At 38.4% G+C, this 15,029-nt stretch overlaps 1 protein-coding gene across 2 annotated transcripts in view; it reads right to left on the reverse strand.

Annotated features, from left to right (window-relative positions):
• PSMA1 (proteasome 20S subunit alpha 1) overlaps positions 1 to 15,029 on the reverse strand; it is a 122,632-nt gene that overhangs the window by 82,913 nt on the left and 24,690 nt on the right. For both annotated transcript variants that reach the window (XM_059708984.1, XM_059708989.1), the window contains exon 3: positions 6,243 to 6,399. In XM_059708984.1, the coding sequence (XP_059564967.1) occupies positions 6,243 to 6,248 (6 nt within the window). In that variant the 5' untranslated portion in view covers positions 6,249 to 6,399. The remainder of the gene's footprint in view (positions 1 to 6,242; positions 6,400 to 15,029) is intronic.

The following is a 15,029-nucleotide window of genomic DNA, read 5'->3' on the forward strand; positions in this document are numbered from 1 at the left end:
ACTCATGGCAAGGTACCTCAATGCCATTCAGGTAAGACATTTCCTGCCCTGACTTCTTATTCATCTCTCTGTTTTAACCCTTCAGGATCAAGAGGCAGCCTCTTGTTGATTGAGAAAGGAGGAGTAGAAATACCAAGTGGGAAAGTAGACATGAAGCTAACTAAGTCTCCCAGTCAATGCACTTTTTCAAGGGGAGAAATTTCATTTTATTAAATATATTTTTATTGATTTCAGAGAGAAAGGGAGAGGGAGTGAGAGATAGAAACATGATGAGAGAGAATCATTGATCAGCTGCTTCCTGCATGCTCCACACTTGAGATCAAACCTGCAACTCGGGCATGTGCCCTGACCTGGAATCGAACCGTGACCTCCTGATTCATAGGTTGATGCTCAACCACTGACTCACGCTGGCCAGGCGAGAAGCTTTAACTTTAAATGAAATTTGGAATTTTGACTTTTACATTTAAATTACTGGGCATTTTGATTAATGAAATAAGCCAATTCATACAACTAGATGTCATCAGATGACTTTTATTATCTAGGAGTGTCCCGGTCTGGATTTCTCCCAAGGGAAGGACCAGTTTCTCAGTATGAGCAATGAAGATGAAAGGAAAAATTGTTTTTGAATTCACTCTGTGAGTTTACTGACTCAAAGTGCCTGCCATAGTGTTTTGAATTGTACTTTTCTGTTATTTGCAACTGAAAGGGTTCTAATACCACTTCAAATATTCCATGGATGGATTAAACAATTCATACAAAAAAATGAATTTTTAATAATCTCTTACTTCAAATTCTAGCTCTCTCAGCTTACTGGAAAGGACATTTAATAGTCAGAAGAGCTCTAGCTGGTTAGCTTAGTGGATAGAGCATTGGCCTGTGGACTGAGGAATCCCGTGTTCGATTTCGGTCAAGGTCACAGGCCGGGGTTGCAGGCTTGATCCCCAGTGTGGGGCATGCAGGGGGCAGCTGATTAATGATTCTCTCTCATCATTGATGATTCTACCTCTCTCTTCTTCTCCCTTCCTCTCTGAAGTAAAAAAAAAAAAAAGAAGTTTTATTAAAAAAAAATAGAAGAAATGTATCTAAATGTTGGGAAGGACTTGCTAAAGGAAATTTGTAGGGAATCTCACATGAGATTGTATGCTGATGTTCTAAAGAAAAAGTTAAACATCGGTCTTCTTCCTCTCCTTACAGAAGAATCCAGCCACAAGCTGTACCCTTGTTCACTGAGCTGTGGAACTAATGCTTCCCTTTGCATTTGGATTCCTGGGATACTTCTTGATGCTGATTTCCAATTCATAATTTCATACATCTATTTTCTCTGCATTTTGAACAAAACTTATAATTTGTTTTTTGCATTTATAATTAAACAGTTGACTAGCTTAAATCCAATGAGAATTTAATTGAGGCCAAATATTTGCTGCTTTTAGCATAGCTAATAATTTCCATCTTTGTCTCACTTGAATAATCATAAGTCTTAGCATTTTATTTTTTTGCTTCCCACTCTTTTTTATAAAGTAGGCTCAAACAGAATATTTACATCATTCTGTAAACCAGGAGTTTTTTTCTTTTTTTCTTTTCAGATAATAAGACAATCCAGGCACAGTAGAAACAATGATTGACAATGACTTTTTGGAAAGTGTGGAGTAGATTTTTTTTTTGTGTGTGTAACAGATTTGTAAGTTTGATAAATTCACCTTATGTTTAAGTTGAGTGCTTTCTCATTTTAATTCTACTTCTATTATGTTCAAGCTATCTGAAATATCTAGATTCAAGCCTTGCAGGTCCCCAACATACAGATGAAAATATTTGGAGCAAACACAGTTTTGGTTCACTCTTTGTCATATGCTAGAGGTCACATGAGAGAATAAGATAATTGGAAGTTATGTTTTCCTTCAAACAACCTTTTTTTGAAGTATTAAGACATTAAATGAGATTTCAAATATGACAACTTAAAAGTTTAAAAACAATCTAAGAAAAATAAATTGGAGACTACAGGACATAGCCTTATCAACACTCCACATGTATCCACTAGTGGTATGTTTTTAATTTGTATCAAAAGCTTTCATCATGAAAATAGAGCTATAATAAGAAATTACAAAATTAAAAAGCACAGAAGCTAAGAACTCAACTTCTACTTGAATTCTAACTCTGCCATTTGTTACTCTGTGATCTTGGGAAAGTTACTTAACTCAATATATCTCAGTTTCCTCCTAGGTAAAAAGGGGGGGAAATATCTTCTCACTACTGGCATTCAGAATTAGTTCTGAGATTTTTTTTTTTTTTTAAGGAGAAGATACGTGGTGGTCAAAATATCACCTGCTGAACTTCTAAAGGCTAAAACTGAAGATGTGGCTAGTTGTATGGCAACAATAGGTTTCCTAATATGGAACACTAGTCAGACATGAGGTAGTGTCGAACCTGCTGGTCTCCCCATGCAGAGCCTGCCCCTATGAATCATGTGCGGTGGGAAGTAGGATATAATGCATGCTCTCTGTGGATCCCAAATTAAAAGGGCTTATAAAGGCATTGAAATTTTTTTCTCCCTAGTATATCAAGAAGAAACGTCACTCCTCTTTCTCTGGGGAGGAGTAAGAGGGATTGGCAGAAAGTGGACAGGAGTATTATATTAGTGAAGCTTCTACAAGGAAACATTGGAGTGGGGGAAAGTTTTACCCCTTAACATTACCTAGACTTTTGCTTTCTTAATCTATGGACACTGACCATTTAGCCTGTACTCAACCAGGCTATGACTAACTATTCTCTTGTAGGGAAGAGATCAGCAGACTATCAGGATAGTCCTATTCTCACTTTCATGAGGATATTCCCCCAATGCTATTCATGCTCCTCTGTGGGTCCTCCTAGTGTACGCCAGGTCAGTAGTGTTACTCTTGTCCTCAGAATGCTCTGAAATAGGCCAGATGCGTACATTTAGTAAACTAACTTGGAGACAGCATTGTACCCTAGGCCAGTGATGGCGAACCTATGACACGCGTGTCAGAGGTGATATGCAAACTCACTTTTTTGGTCGATTTTTCTTCGTTAAATGGCATTTAAATATATAAAATAAATATCAAAAATATAAGTTTTTGTTTTACTATAGTTGCAAATATCAAAAAATTTCTATATGTGACACGGCACCAGAGTTAAGGTAGGGTTTTTCAAAATGCTGACACGCTGAGCTCAAAAGGTTCGCTATCACTGCCCTAGGCTGAAAATCAAGTTCTTATTTTATTTTCCAACCCAAATTATGTCTAGCCAATTTGTCTAATGACATATTAATTACGTGCTGAGAAGCAGGTACCAAAGAGGACCCAGACATGTACGAAGTTTATTGGGAGAGGGATAAGCATAAGGCAAGGAGAACCTTCAAACCATGGTCTGACATCTGTGCAAAAAGAGGAAGAAGCGGGTAGGACTGGATAGGAAGAATCTTAGACTGTAGTGCAGTTCTAGAAAGGTTAAACCTGGCTGAGGGGGAGTCCTTGAGCCAGAGTCACTTGGAGGAGTTTTATGTCTCACTCGATTGGGCCTGCTCTAGTACCTAGCCACCCTCAGTCATTAGCTAGGAGCAGCTTGTGGGAAAGGTGGCCTCAGTATGAACATGGTGCTAGATCCAGATGTTGTCTGTCAATTATGATCCCAAAGACAAATGTCTGAGCAGGGCATTTTATGGCTACAACATTTAAAGAGTTCATCAAAGGTCCCACAATGTTATCAAATGACAAAGATACTACCATGAAAAAAATATACTAACAATAAGATACTTAAGCCCTAGCTGGTTTGGCTCAGTAGATAGGGTGTCGGCCTGTGGACCAAAGAATCCCAGGTTCGATTCTGGTCAAGGGCACATATCTCAGTTGCAGACTCCTCCCTGGCCCAGGCCCTGATCAGGGCTTGTGCAGGAGGCAAACAATTGATGTGTTTCTCTCACATCGATGTTTCTCTCTGTCTTTCCCTCTCCTTTCCACTTTCCCTAAAAAAAATCAATGGAAAAATGTCCTCGGGTGAGGATTAACAAAAAACAAACCAAACAAACAGAGATACTTCACATTTCATGATCAAAAATTAGATCCCAGATTTTGGGTTCAATTCCTGATCAGGGCACATACAAGAAGCAACCAAAAAATGCATAAATAAGTAGATCAAGAAATCGATGTTTCTCTCTAAAAATAAAAATAAATAAATGAATAAATAAATAAATAAAAGGAGAGAAAGCTAATCCCTAGATCATAATGCAGTTACCACAGGAAAATTATGCTCCCAGATCATACCACTTGGTAACACCAAAGACTGTATCAAATGTATCAGAATTAAGATGGAGATAATCTGAGTTTTTATCTCACCACGATTCATTAGTTCATATCACAAATAATTTTTTAATACCTACTATGTTCCAGGAGGTGTTCTATCAGTGAATTAAATAAACAAAAGTAGTCCTAACCTTCATGGAGCAAAACTGCACACTAACAGGTAAGACTTCCTTGAAATAGGATAAATAATAAAATATGTAAGATGTTAGTGGCATGATAAGGAGAAAAAACAAATAAAAAGAAGTTCTGACATGTTGAGTGGATTCGAATTTTAGCTAGGATAATCAGGGAAGGCAATTTTGAATCAAAACCTAGAGGGTGTTAAAGAGGTAGGAAGATATTTAGGAAGAGAACAATCATTTAGGGTAGAGGAAATGACAAATGCAAAGGCTAAAGGCAGGAGTGTTCCTAGAGTGTTTAACAAACCGCAAAGGAGGCTGTGTGGCTGGAGTAGAGCGAGCAAGGTGGGAAATAATAAGGGATGAGATCAGAGGGACACAGAGGGCCATGCCATGTGCAGCCTTGTTAGCATTCACTCTGATGAGCTGGGAAGCCAATGGAGGGTTCAGAGAAGATTATCAACTGGAACTAAGATCACCTTGGATGCTGTGTTGAGGAGACTGAAAGGGGTCAAGTACAGAAGCAGGACGATCTTTCAGAAAGCTATTGCAATGATCTAGGGAAGAGATGACTGTGGCTTGGACCAAGGCAAGAGTAGTGAGAGGTTGTGTTTCTGTACATAGTTCGATGGTAGTCACTTCCAATTTTTGGAGTTGAGAAACTGTGAGCTTAAACTCAATTGGGAGAAATCATCCATCAAAAGTTAATCTTTCACTTCCAATCTGAGAGGAAGAGCCACCTCTGCATACAGTCTCCCTTCTGATGGAGTGGCATCTGTGACACTCCTGGCTTCTAAAAATGTTTAAAAATCTTCACATGATGGCAGCCCCGGTCAATAGGCTTTACTTGAAGGACCTTTCCTTTCTGTCTAACATCTCCAAAATGTCTCAATTTCCCTTTCCCATTGAGTCCCATGATTCTAGCATCCCTTGCTGAAATGAGTGGGGCTCCGTCTAGTTAATTAACCTTCAAGATATCTTATGAACAGTTCGTCAGTTCTTAACCCAGTGATGGTGAACCTTTTGAGCTCAGCGTGTCAGCATTTTGAAAAACCCTAACTTAACTCTGGTGCCATGTCACATATAGAAATTTTTCGATATTTGCAACCATAGTAAAACAAAGACTTATATTTTTGATATTTATTTTATATATTTAAATGCCATTTAACAAAGAAAAATAAACCAAAAAAAATGAGTTCGCGTGTCACCTCTGACACGCGTGTCATAGGTTCCCCATCACTGCCTTAACCTCTTGCCATGGTTAAGACACCTGTCTCTTATGGATGACTTTTCCTGCTTCCTACAGTTGCTTCAACAAGATGTATCACCCTCAGCAAAGACCCGAATTAAAGCTGCTTTTGAACCTGCGCCCCTGTGGGCCTGGTATGTTTCTGTTACCTGTGTTATGTACTATTCAAGACCTCGTCTTTCACTTTTGATGTCATAGCCTTGAGTAGCACTTCTTTCAGCGACATCTTTTTCCACAGCAAGAGATTAGGCCTCTAGTGTTGTATTTCCTCCCTGTTCCACTGCTATTTTTCAGAAGGACTCATCTCAGTATAGAACAGTTCAACCTGTTTTTTAGATTGTTCCCTTTCTTTCTCTACCTATGGTAAGGCTAGTACTGGATTCAAGTATCAGCTTTCTTTTGCTTCCTCACACACTTTCTCTTTGTCGCTCCTTTTGTTTCCAGCCCAGGCATGCATTTTTCTTACCTATCCACTCTAAGTTTCGCTTTGTGGGGTCTCCCATAGTGAGACATATGAAAACTATGCATTCTTATCTTTGCCAGAAGCAAAGAAATTCTCACCTTCATTTCTCAGAGCTGCATAATATTCCCAGGAGAGAGTCTCACAGTAGATGAGTATCCATCCCAATCCTGGACTTGACTTATTGCCAGGCAGGGGCAGGATATTTACCACTCTGCTGCTGGCCTCCCTGAAAGCAGACTAGCACTCATGTGTTACCTGAAAGAGAATGGAGAAGGGGAAAGAAACATCAGTTATACTTGACCTTTACCATGTGCCCTGATCCTCATCCTAGAAGTTCCTTCTCACTGTCCTTGGAAGTAGTAAGTGTATACAGGCCAGCAAGTTCCTCTAATGGATGTTCTCCTATATGAAAGGAAATACTGGAGTGGGGAGTGTTTCTTCATAAAAGTATATAGCCTGGCAAGTTTTTCTTAGTGGTTACAGTGTTGGCCTGTGGGCTGAAGGGTCATGGATTCAATTCCCAGTCAAGGGCACATACCTCGGTTGCAGATTCGATCTCGGCCCCAGTCAGGGCATGTGTGTGAGGCACCCAATCTCTCTCTCTCTCTCTCTCTCTCTCTCTCTCTCTCTCTCTCTCTTTCTCCCTCCTCTCTCCCTTCCACCCTCTCTAAAAATCAATGGAAAAAAATATCCTCAGGTGATGATTAAAAACAGTAAGTATGTAAAATAATACAGTGCCTGAATAGAGGTCAGTACTCGACAAATGTTGACTATTATAAACAGAAAAAGAATTGAAAAATTAAGATAGAAATTATTTACAGAACTAGCTAAAGAAAAACTATATATGATACAAGTAGGGCAACCAAGCAAAATCTACAATATTGAATTTTTTTCAGGAGTTTTCTTCTTAAGTATTAAATTGTCCTTTTAATGATCATCTATGAATACAACCTGCTTCAGACATGGAACCAGCCTTTAGGCAAATGAACACTATTTCATCAAATGTAAACTTTTTTTCTTGGATCTCAGGACAATAGAATTAGGATTAATCCTAATCTTTGCTTGGGACACACTCTCCTCATTGGTTCCTCCCTCCCTCCTTGCCCTGCCTTCTTCCTAACTTGCTCCTTCTCCTAGGGAATCTTACAATATCAACATCTTGTTCTGAGTGGAAAAGAACCTTGGGATTCTCCTGCCCGTTTCCTCCTTCTCCTCCCAGGCAACTGCTCTTACTTGTTGGGCTGAGTTTGAAATTTGAATAACCACTGAAAGTGACAGACTTGCCACATCTGGAGGAAAAAAGCTGCTGTTTCTTTTGGTTTCTCCCAGAATTCCAAGTGTATCCCAAAAGCTCAAAGGAAAGGCGTGGTTTTGACTCAAACTTTGCCCTGTTTGCCAACCTCTGGGAGTCTGGGTTGAGTTAGGGGGAATGTAACAGAACCTGACAATAGACAAGTCTAATGTGGTTTGGAGTTTTATTATGAAACTTCTGTGTAGTTCTGCTTTTCACCCAGTTGTGTCATAAGAAAACAATCAAAACATTCATTTCAGTTTTTGCTAACCAAGTTTTAGAATAATACAAATGCATATTTAGTATTTAAATATTCTGTAACTAAAAAAATTACCTTAAGATGTTGAAAATGTATTATGTGTTGATTCAGAAGTCAGTTTTAAACTATTTCCTTTAATTATAAGTATGATTGTATATATGTATAACATATATATACGCAATATCATAGATCTATATGAAATAAACATCTTAAAACAAAAACAGATATCGAGACTGTTACTTATTTTTATTATATAAGCAGTTCATATTCATTAAAGAAAAATTGGATAATATAAAAAATTAGAAAGAAGGAAAAGTTACGTATGGGGCAATTTCTCATTTCATCTTAACAACAGACATTGTGCTAGGTGCTGAGAAAAATACACAGGTGACTAGGACAAGGACTGTGCCTGTTGGGAGACAGATTAGAGATAAAATACAGGTATTTTAAATATTCATTGAAAGGTTATGTTTGTCCAAGCATCTTTGGTACGCCTGGATCTTCCTGTTACCTTTGACTCAGGCATGTCAAGGTCGGCCCTGTTTACCCAGAGATCAAATGATCTGTGGGTGCCTGGGCAGTGTTATGATTTAACTTGAGGTCCAGTTCTCTTTAGACCGCGTGTGTCTGCACTTCATTGTTTAGAGAGGCAGCAGTTGGAAACAAATCTTTCCACTTGTTCCATGGGCTGGAAGGACTGGGTAGAGGAGTGATAAAAGGTGCAGTGTTGATAGTGCCCATTAAAGACAAAGAAACTACATGAAAATCGAGGGCATGGTATGTAGTGTATTAATGACTCATTCCAAATTTCCCAAGAAGGACAGCCACCAGAGCAGAACATTTTTTCTAAAGTTACTTTGGATAAAATTTTGAAAAGAGGATTTTAATAAAATAGAGTTTAGCCCATCATTTTACAATTTTTAATAGGTGTATTAAATCATATATTGATCATTTGTATAGTCAGGAGTAAAAAAAAACCTGATTTTACTTGTGCTTCATTATGTGCTACTAAGAGTAAATATACATTGGTTTCACATAACTATATTTCTAAAATTCCAAAATAATTATGCTGGGAACTATTCAAAAGAAGTAGAGTTGTGAGACCCTCTTCCTATGATCCTATGATCGTTTAATATAGCAAGGAACTGGAAGAAACATATTTTAGTTCTTAAGATGGTTGAGGCAGCTGGACACAAAGGAGAAACTTTCGTTGCCTAACGCTGGCTCTCTTCCACTGATTAAGCGAAACTAGACAGTTTCTAATTCTTCCTTGATGATGTTTTTTTTACAAACTTACATGCATATATCAAACTCCTAACAAAATTAACATTATATAATCTATTGCTTTCATTTATCCATCTGTCTACAATCCATTCGTCCAGTAAACATTTATTCTGTAGCTACTATGAGGCAAAGTACTTTCCTGGATGGACACAGTATTTATTACCAAATGCCTCAATAGAAGAACAATTGCATATCACTGAGATATGGGTTTCTATAATAAAATAAACTGCTATGGGAAACTTGGAGTTTATTTATAAAATAAATGAGCTTAACTATAAGGAGCAAGTAGCACTCCATTTTCAAAATTGAAGGTTGTTTGTTTCTTCGTTCATTAAAGAGCACTCCTAAACTACCATGCAATTTTGAGTGGCGAGTCTCTATTACGAACAAACAAATGTAAAACTCTCCCCGCAGACAAGGAGCTTCAGCAAGGATTATTTAAATCATTTACTTTATTATATGTGGAGTCATGTTTTTTCCTTTGTTAGTTACAGAGACTGAGAAAAAAATCTGGTGGCTATATTTTACATAGTCTACAGAAATCAGTTGTTCCCCAAACTGTATGTCTGGCTCTGAAGTCTCTCTTCAGAGTCCTGGTCATCTGTTATCCATTGCCAACTAGACGTTTGCCCAATAGTGCTCCACAGGCACAACGCACTCAGTATCTATAAAGCTGAACTCGATGTCATATTCCATAAACCCGGTCTTCTTGAAGTCCTTCTTGTAATTAATAGTACCACCATTGACCTAGTTTCTCAATCTAGAAATTGGATGCTCATCTAGAGCCTGTCTTTGCTGGCACTCATAGTTATTAGGTCATCAAGTACTGTTAATTTTATCTTCAGAATAGGTCTGGAATCTTCGCTGCATCACCAATGTCACTGCTATTGAGCCACTCACCTTTATCTTTCCTGGAATATTGCAAAGACCTCCAAAATGACCTTCCTGCTTCTGGTCTCTCAGTATGTTAGTCCATTCTCTGTACTGCCATTAAAATTCTCTTTTTCTAATTTAAATATGTTTATGTCACTCTCCCTCTGAAAGTCTTTGAATAGATCCCCCTCATTAACCACAGGATTGAGTCCCATCACCTTGGCATGGCATAAGAACCTTTATAATCTTGTCCTAAAGGTTTTTTTTCAGACCCATCTTTCCACAAGTATTACGTGCTTCTACCAAATGGGATTGCTCTCCTAACTATCCCATGCATGCTCTTTTTATGTCTATGACGAATGAATAGGCTATCTCTTTGTCTAGAATTCACTTCTCTACGTGGTAAACCCCTACTTATCTTTCAGGACTTAGCTCAAATATCACCTTTTCTAAAGGTCATCTTTGAAGGCCTCTGGAAGAATTTGTACCTCCACAGTTTGTGCTTGGCTGTTCTTTTTGCCCTCTAGATCCCCTCACTTCCATTTTCCACCTGCCCTAAGTAGGACTTTGGGGACTGACCTCTTTGAACAACATTAACCAGGTTTTCCTACCCTCTGACTTTCTGGTGGATTTGGACAATGGGAGTCCCTGAAAGAAGTTCAGAGGGGAGAAGAGAGTAAGATTGTAGTAATATTTCCCTAACTCCCTTCCTCCTACGTCTTGGATTGGCAGGGGCTGCATCTCTTGAAAGAGTTCCTGTTGGGTAGATCTCCCTTATAGCTAGAGCTTTCTTTCTGAATTTTGGTTAAAGCTCCATTCCTTTGCCTGCTCAGGGAGTAATTTCTTATTGTTGATGCTTAGTTATTTCCAACTCTGCCTCCATCTTTGTAAATACATTCTTTATTAAACTCTCTTTAATCACTGCTTTTTTTAAAAAAAAAATTATATTTTATTGATTTTTTGCAGAGAGGAAGGGAGAGGGATAGAAAGTCAGAAACATCGATGAGAGAGAAGCATCGATCAGCTGCCTCCTTCACACTCCCCACCGGGGATGTGCCTGCAACTAAGGTACATGCCCTTGACCAGAATCGAACCTGGGACCCTTCAGTCCCCAGGCCGACCGACGCTCTATCCAGTGAGCCAAACCGGTCAGGGCTTTAATCACTCCTTTTGATTATGCCATCTATTTCCTGTCCTGACTGGTTCACTCCTATGGTACAGTTTAGATATCTCCTCAACTGTACTTAACATGTTGTTTTCCAATTATTTTTGCCTCCCTGTCCATTTCTTCTATTAAACTCCTTACAGTAGGTCTGAATCCAGGGAAAGAATCCTTGTGACTAGGTAGAAAAGCACCTGTCTACTCTAGGCTTTGCAAAGGCCAGTGTAGGACATGCAGGCGCCAGAGCAAGAAGGGATCTCAGGAATGTGCAGAACACCTGAGGAACATGGGAGTAATCTTTGAACTACCTGCCTGCCTTGATCAGTGGAGTCAATCTGATTGAGAAGGGAGTCTACACTTGAAAGGAAAACCAGAAAGCAGGACTGAGAAAGCTGGCCCAACTAATTAATTGGCTTTGTTAATCTCAGTCCAACTAGAATTAAAGTCTGAGATGCTTGGCCTGGCATTTTATATCCACTGATATCCAATTTTTGTCCACTAAGGGGACCAAGAACTATGAGCTAAAGCAGGGGTCCTCAAACTTTTTAAACAGGGGGCCAGTTCACTGTCCCTCAGACCGTTGGAGGGCCGGACTATAGTTTTAAAAAAACTATGAACAAATTCCTATGCACACAGCACATATCTTATTTTGAAGTAAAAAAACAAAACGGGAACAAATACAATATTTGTATTTGCATGTGGCCCACGGGCCGTAGTTTGAGGACCCCTGAGCTAAAGGGCAATGACTAAGATCTGTGTAAAATTTCTTAAACTTCTATAACTATTGGAGATGAGAGTTGGAGGATCTCAATAAACAGCACTTCTCATTCCTGTCCAAGTTTTCTCACAGACTGAGAAATAAAAGATGAATACAGATGGACTAAAAAATAATAATGACAATAGAAATGAAAGCTCAAACTTCCAGAGCACTTACTTTGTAACTGGAAGTGTGAACACTACGTGCTTTATAGATGGTAACTCAAACTTTACAACAACTTCTGAGTCTTAGTCCCATTTTGTAGGCGGAGGAATGGAAGCACAGGAAGGTTAAGTAATGTGCCCAAAACCACGTGGCCATTATTAAACGGCAAATCTGGATTATTAGCCAGTTTGGCTCCAGAGTCTATGCACCTAACCCCTACACTCCATTCCCTCCTGAGATCTAACACGTTCGTTATAGATGAAACTGACGTTGGAGAACATGATTTGTATCTATGAACAAGAATCGTTCCTAATAGTGAACCCCTAGTCACAGACAGTGCTGAGCTTCTGCAGGCTTCCTTACGTGACCTTTCTCTGGAAAACTTGGGACACGGGAGAGCAGAGAGGATAAGCAGTGGCTTGCCTATGCATGCCCATTTTCTGTTTTCCTACTCAACAATCAGATTAAGTAAAGTCTCCTCTCCTGGGAGAAAAAGAGTTGACGGCTGGAGGAAGCTTGGAGGTATTACAGTAATGGAGCCCCTTACTCCCTGGAAGGAAACATTGGGATGAGAGTTTTTCCCAATGAAGGAAATTGGGGTGAGAGCTTTCCCCCCAAATTTCATGTCCCTATATTTACTACTTATTATTATCACTTTTAGTTCTAAATATCAATGCCATATTGTACCATAACTATTTGCTTGTCTGTTTCTATCTCCCTCTTCCTTCCTCGCCCAGGCACTTCTTAACCGCAGAAATCTTTTTCTGTTAATCTCTGGATCTGCAGCAACTGCCAGATGGTACACATTGAATATTTGCTTGTTAAGTGAAAGAATGAACGCATAGATATTTTTCTCTAATTTCCAGAACATATGGAAGAAATTAATACACAGAAGGATTCATTGTTAACTCAGACATAGGTTAGCTGCTTCAGAACTTTAGCTTCTTGGTTTGAGTTCATCCTCAACCTCTTTAATTCCTGGCTTTTCTTTTTAATGTAAGGGCTTAGCAGGTGAGCTGAACAAGCTGAAAGCTTCTTCTGTACTGCTGCTGCTCTTCATGGCTTTTCTGAAACTGGAATCGGAAAAGTTGGTAAGGAACAACACAGCCTGGCAGCTCAGCAGGTATCTTGGTATTGACTTCTTCAGCAGAAAGAGGGCATGGACTTTGGTGTCATTCAACCTGATTTTGAAAACCCACTTTGCAACTTACTAGCAGTGTGACCTTGCACAGATGATGCTTGTAATATAGTAGCTATGTTCCAGTAGTTTTAGGCAACTTGCTTTGGGTAGGATAGCATCTGCTTTTCAGAAAGATTGTCATTTGACTGACTTTATGGAATTACTCATGCCATAGCCTATGGCCTTTTTTTCCCCATTATGAAATACTGACTACTTTATCTTCCAGACATCAGATTCTGCTGTCTGATAGCATGTGACTATCGAGAAATGTAATTATTCCTCTTACTTCTTTAATTTATCCTGTTTTTCTGGTTTGTGATTGTATCTCAATTAACTATTTCCTTAGTTACTTATTAACTTGATGGAATCCAGCTTCATTGACATAATTGTGAACTTTGGCTAGACTAACATCTATTTGAACTACAGTAGCTTGTCAAATTGCCCTGCTATTTTTATTGCATCTTCCAGAACCGCTGAAGCTTACTACCAATGGTCACTTCAAAATACGTCAGTTATTTTAGCCTCTCAATAGAGTTATCCAAATGTAACACACATTTCCTTGACCGGTCAAGCCTGTGTATTTTGTACCTGGTAACACATATTTCTGGGAATGCTATAAAAAAATTGTCCAAATCCTAAGCACCTAGAGAAATGGTCATTGATAAACCAAGACATAGAAATGAATAATTAAGAAAAAATTAAGCAAGACCCTGTTTTCCAAAACTGGGCTCTCACTGTGTTTATAGCACAACTTCGTGTCAATTTGCTTCCATTTACTCATCCTTCCATGATCCTCCTATTCCAGTAAGCCAGGTTCATTCTTGTTTTCATAGATTGTTGATTCACAAATTCAGAAACCATTGCCTGAGGGCTGTTAAATAATAAGTAACAGTGACATTATGTACGATTTCACAGTTTATAAAGTGTTGTGTACCCATTTCTAGAACAGAGGATCTTGTATGGTCTATCTTTAAACTACTAGAATAATTATTCCCTGTTTTGTATTTTTACATCCTAGGTGTGTTTCTGCCTCCAAGGGCACTGTTCATTCATTCACTCATTCATTCAACTAACATGTATTAAATCTTCCTTTGTATTAGGCACTGTGCTCGAAATTCTGGAAACAAGTTGAATATAACACAGTCCTCGCATTTAAGTAAGGAAGAAAGATGGAAAGTTAACCAGCAAATATACAATGTTAAAATACTGTAATGTAGGTTTATATAAAGAGCTAAAAGAATATAGCAGCAGGAGAGGTTAATTCCTAGCCCAAGCTTTAAGGTAGCTCAGGCTTCAGAGAAGAGGAATTTTTTAAAAATCAACATCAAAACAGAACCCTGGAAGATAAATTTAAATGTATTTAAGTGGTTTTTTAAAAATTCCATATAATACTTTTTGATTGGGCTATGGAAGATGGTAAGACAGGAGGAACAGTTTTGACATCTAAGAAACACAAGATAGAGTGCTACAACTTGAAAAAGGTTAGAAATCACTGTCCTAGTACCCTAGAAGTTTGAACACTGCATTATTCAGACCTTGGTACATGTAATTTCTAGGCAAAGAGTAGTGGGAGAAATATGTGCCATATAAGGGTTTTAATAGCAATCATTTACTTCTCTTTATCATTTTAGGGTAAGGTGACTAGATGGTATCAGAATTCAGATGAGTATTTCCTATAAATAAAAACATTTTAAGTTCTATTATTGAAAAGTATCAGGAAAATATCTTTAACTCTCATGTACATAATAGTAAAGGCATCATGATTTTATTTCTATTTGGTTATAAACATGCTTGTGTATATGTGCACGTGTATGTTTTAAATGGCATTTGTAGCCATAAAATACCAGAAAGCTCTACTTGAGTTTTTGATATTTTTTTTAAAGCAACTATAGCAGAAGAAAGAACAAATAGAAT

The sequence above is a fragment of the Myotis daubentonii genome, chromosome 9 (genome assembly GCF_963259705.1).
Source record: "Myotis daubentonii chromosome 9, mMyoDau2.1, whole genome shotgun sequence".
NCBI classification, from domain to species: domain Eukaryota; kingdom Metazoa; phylum Chordata; class Mammalia; order Chiroptera; family Vespertilionidae; genus Myotis; species Myotis daubentonii.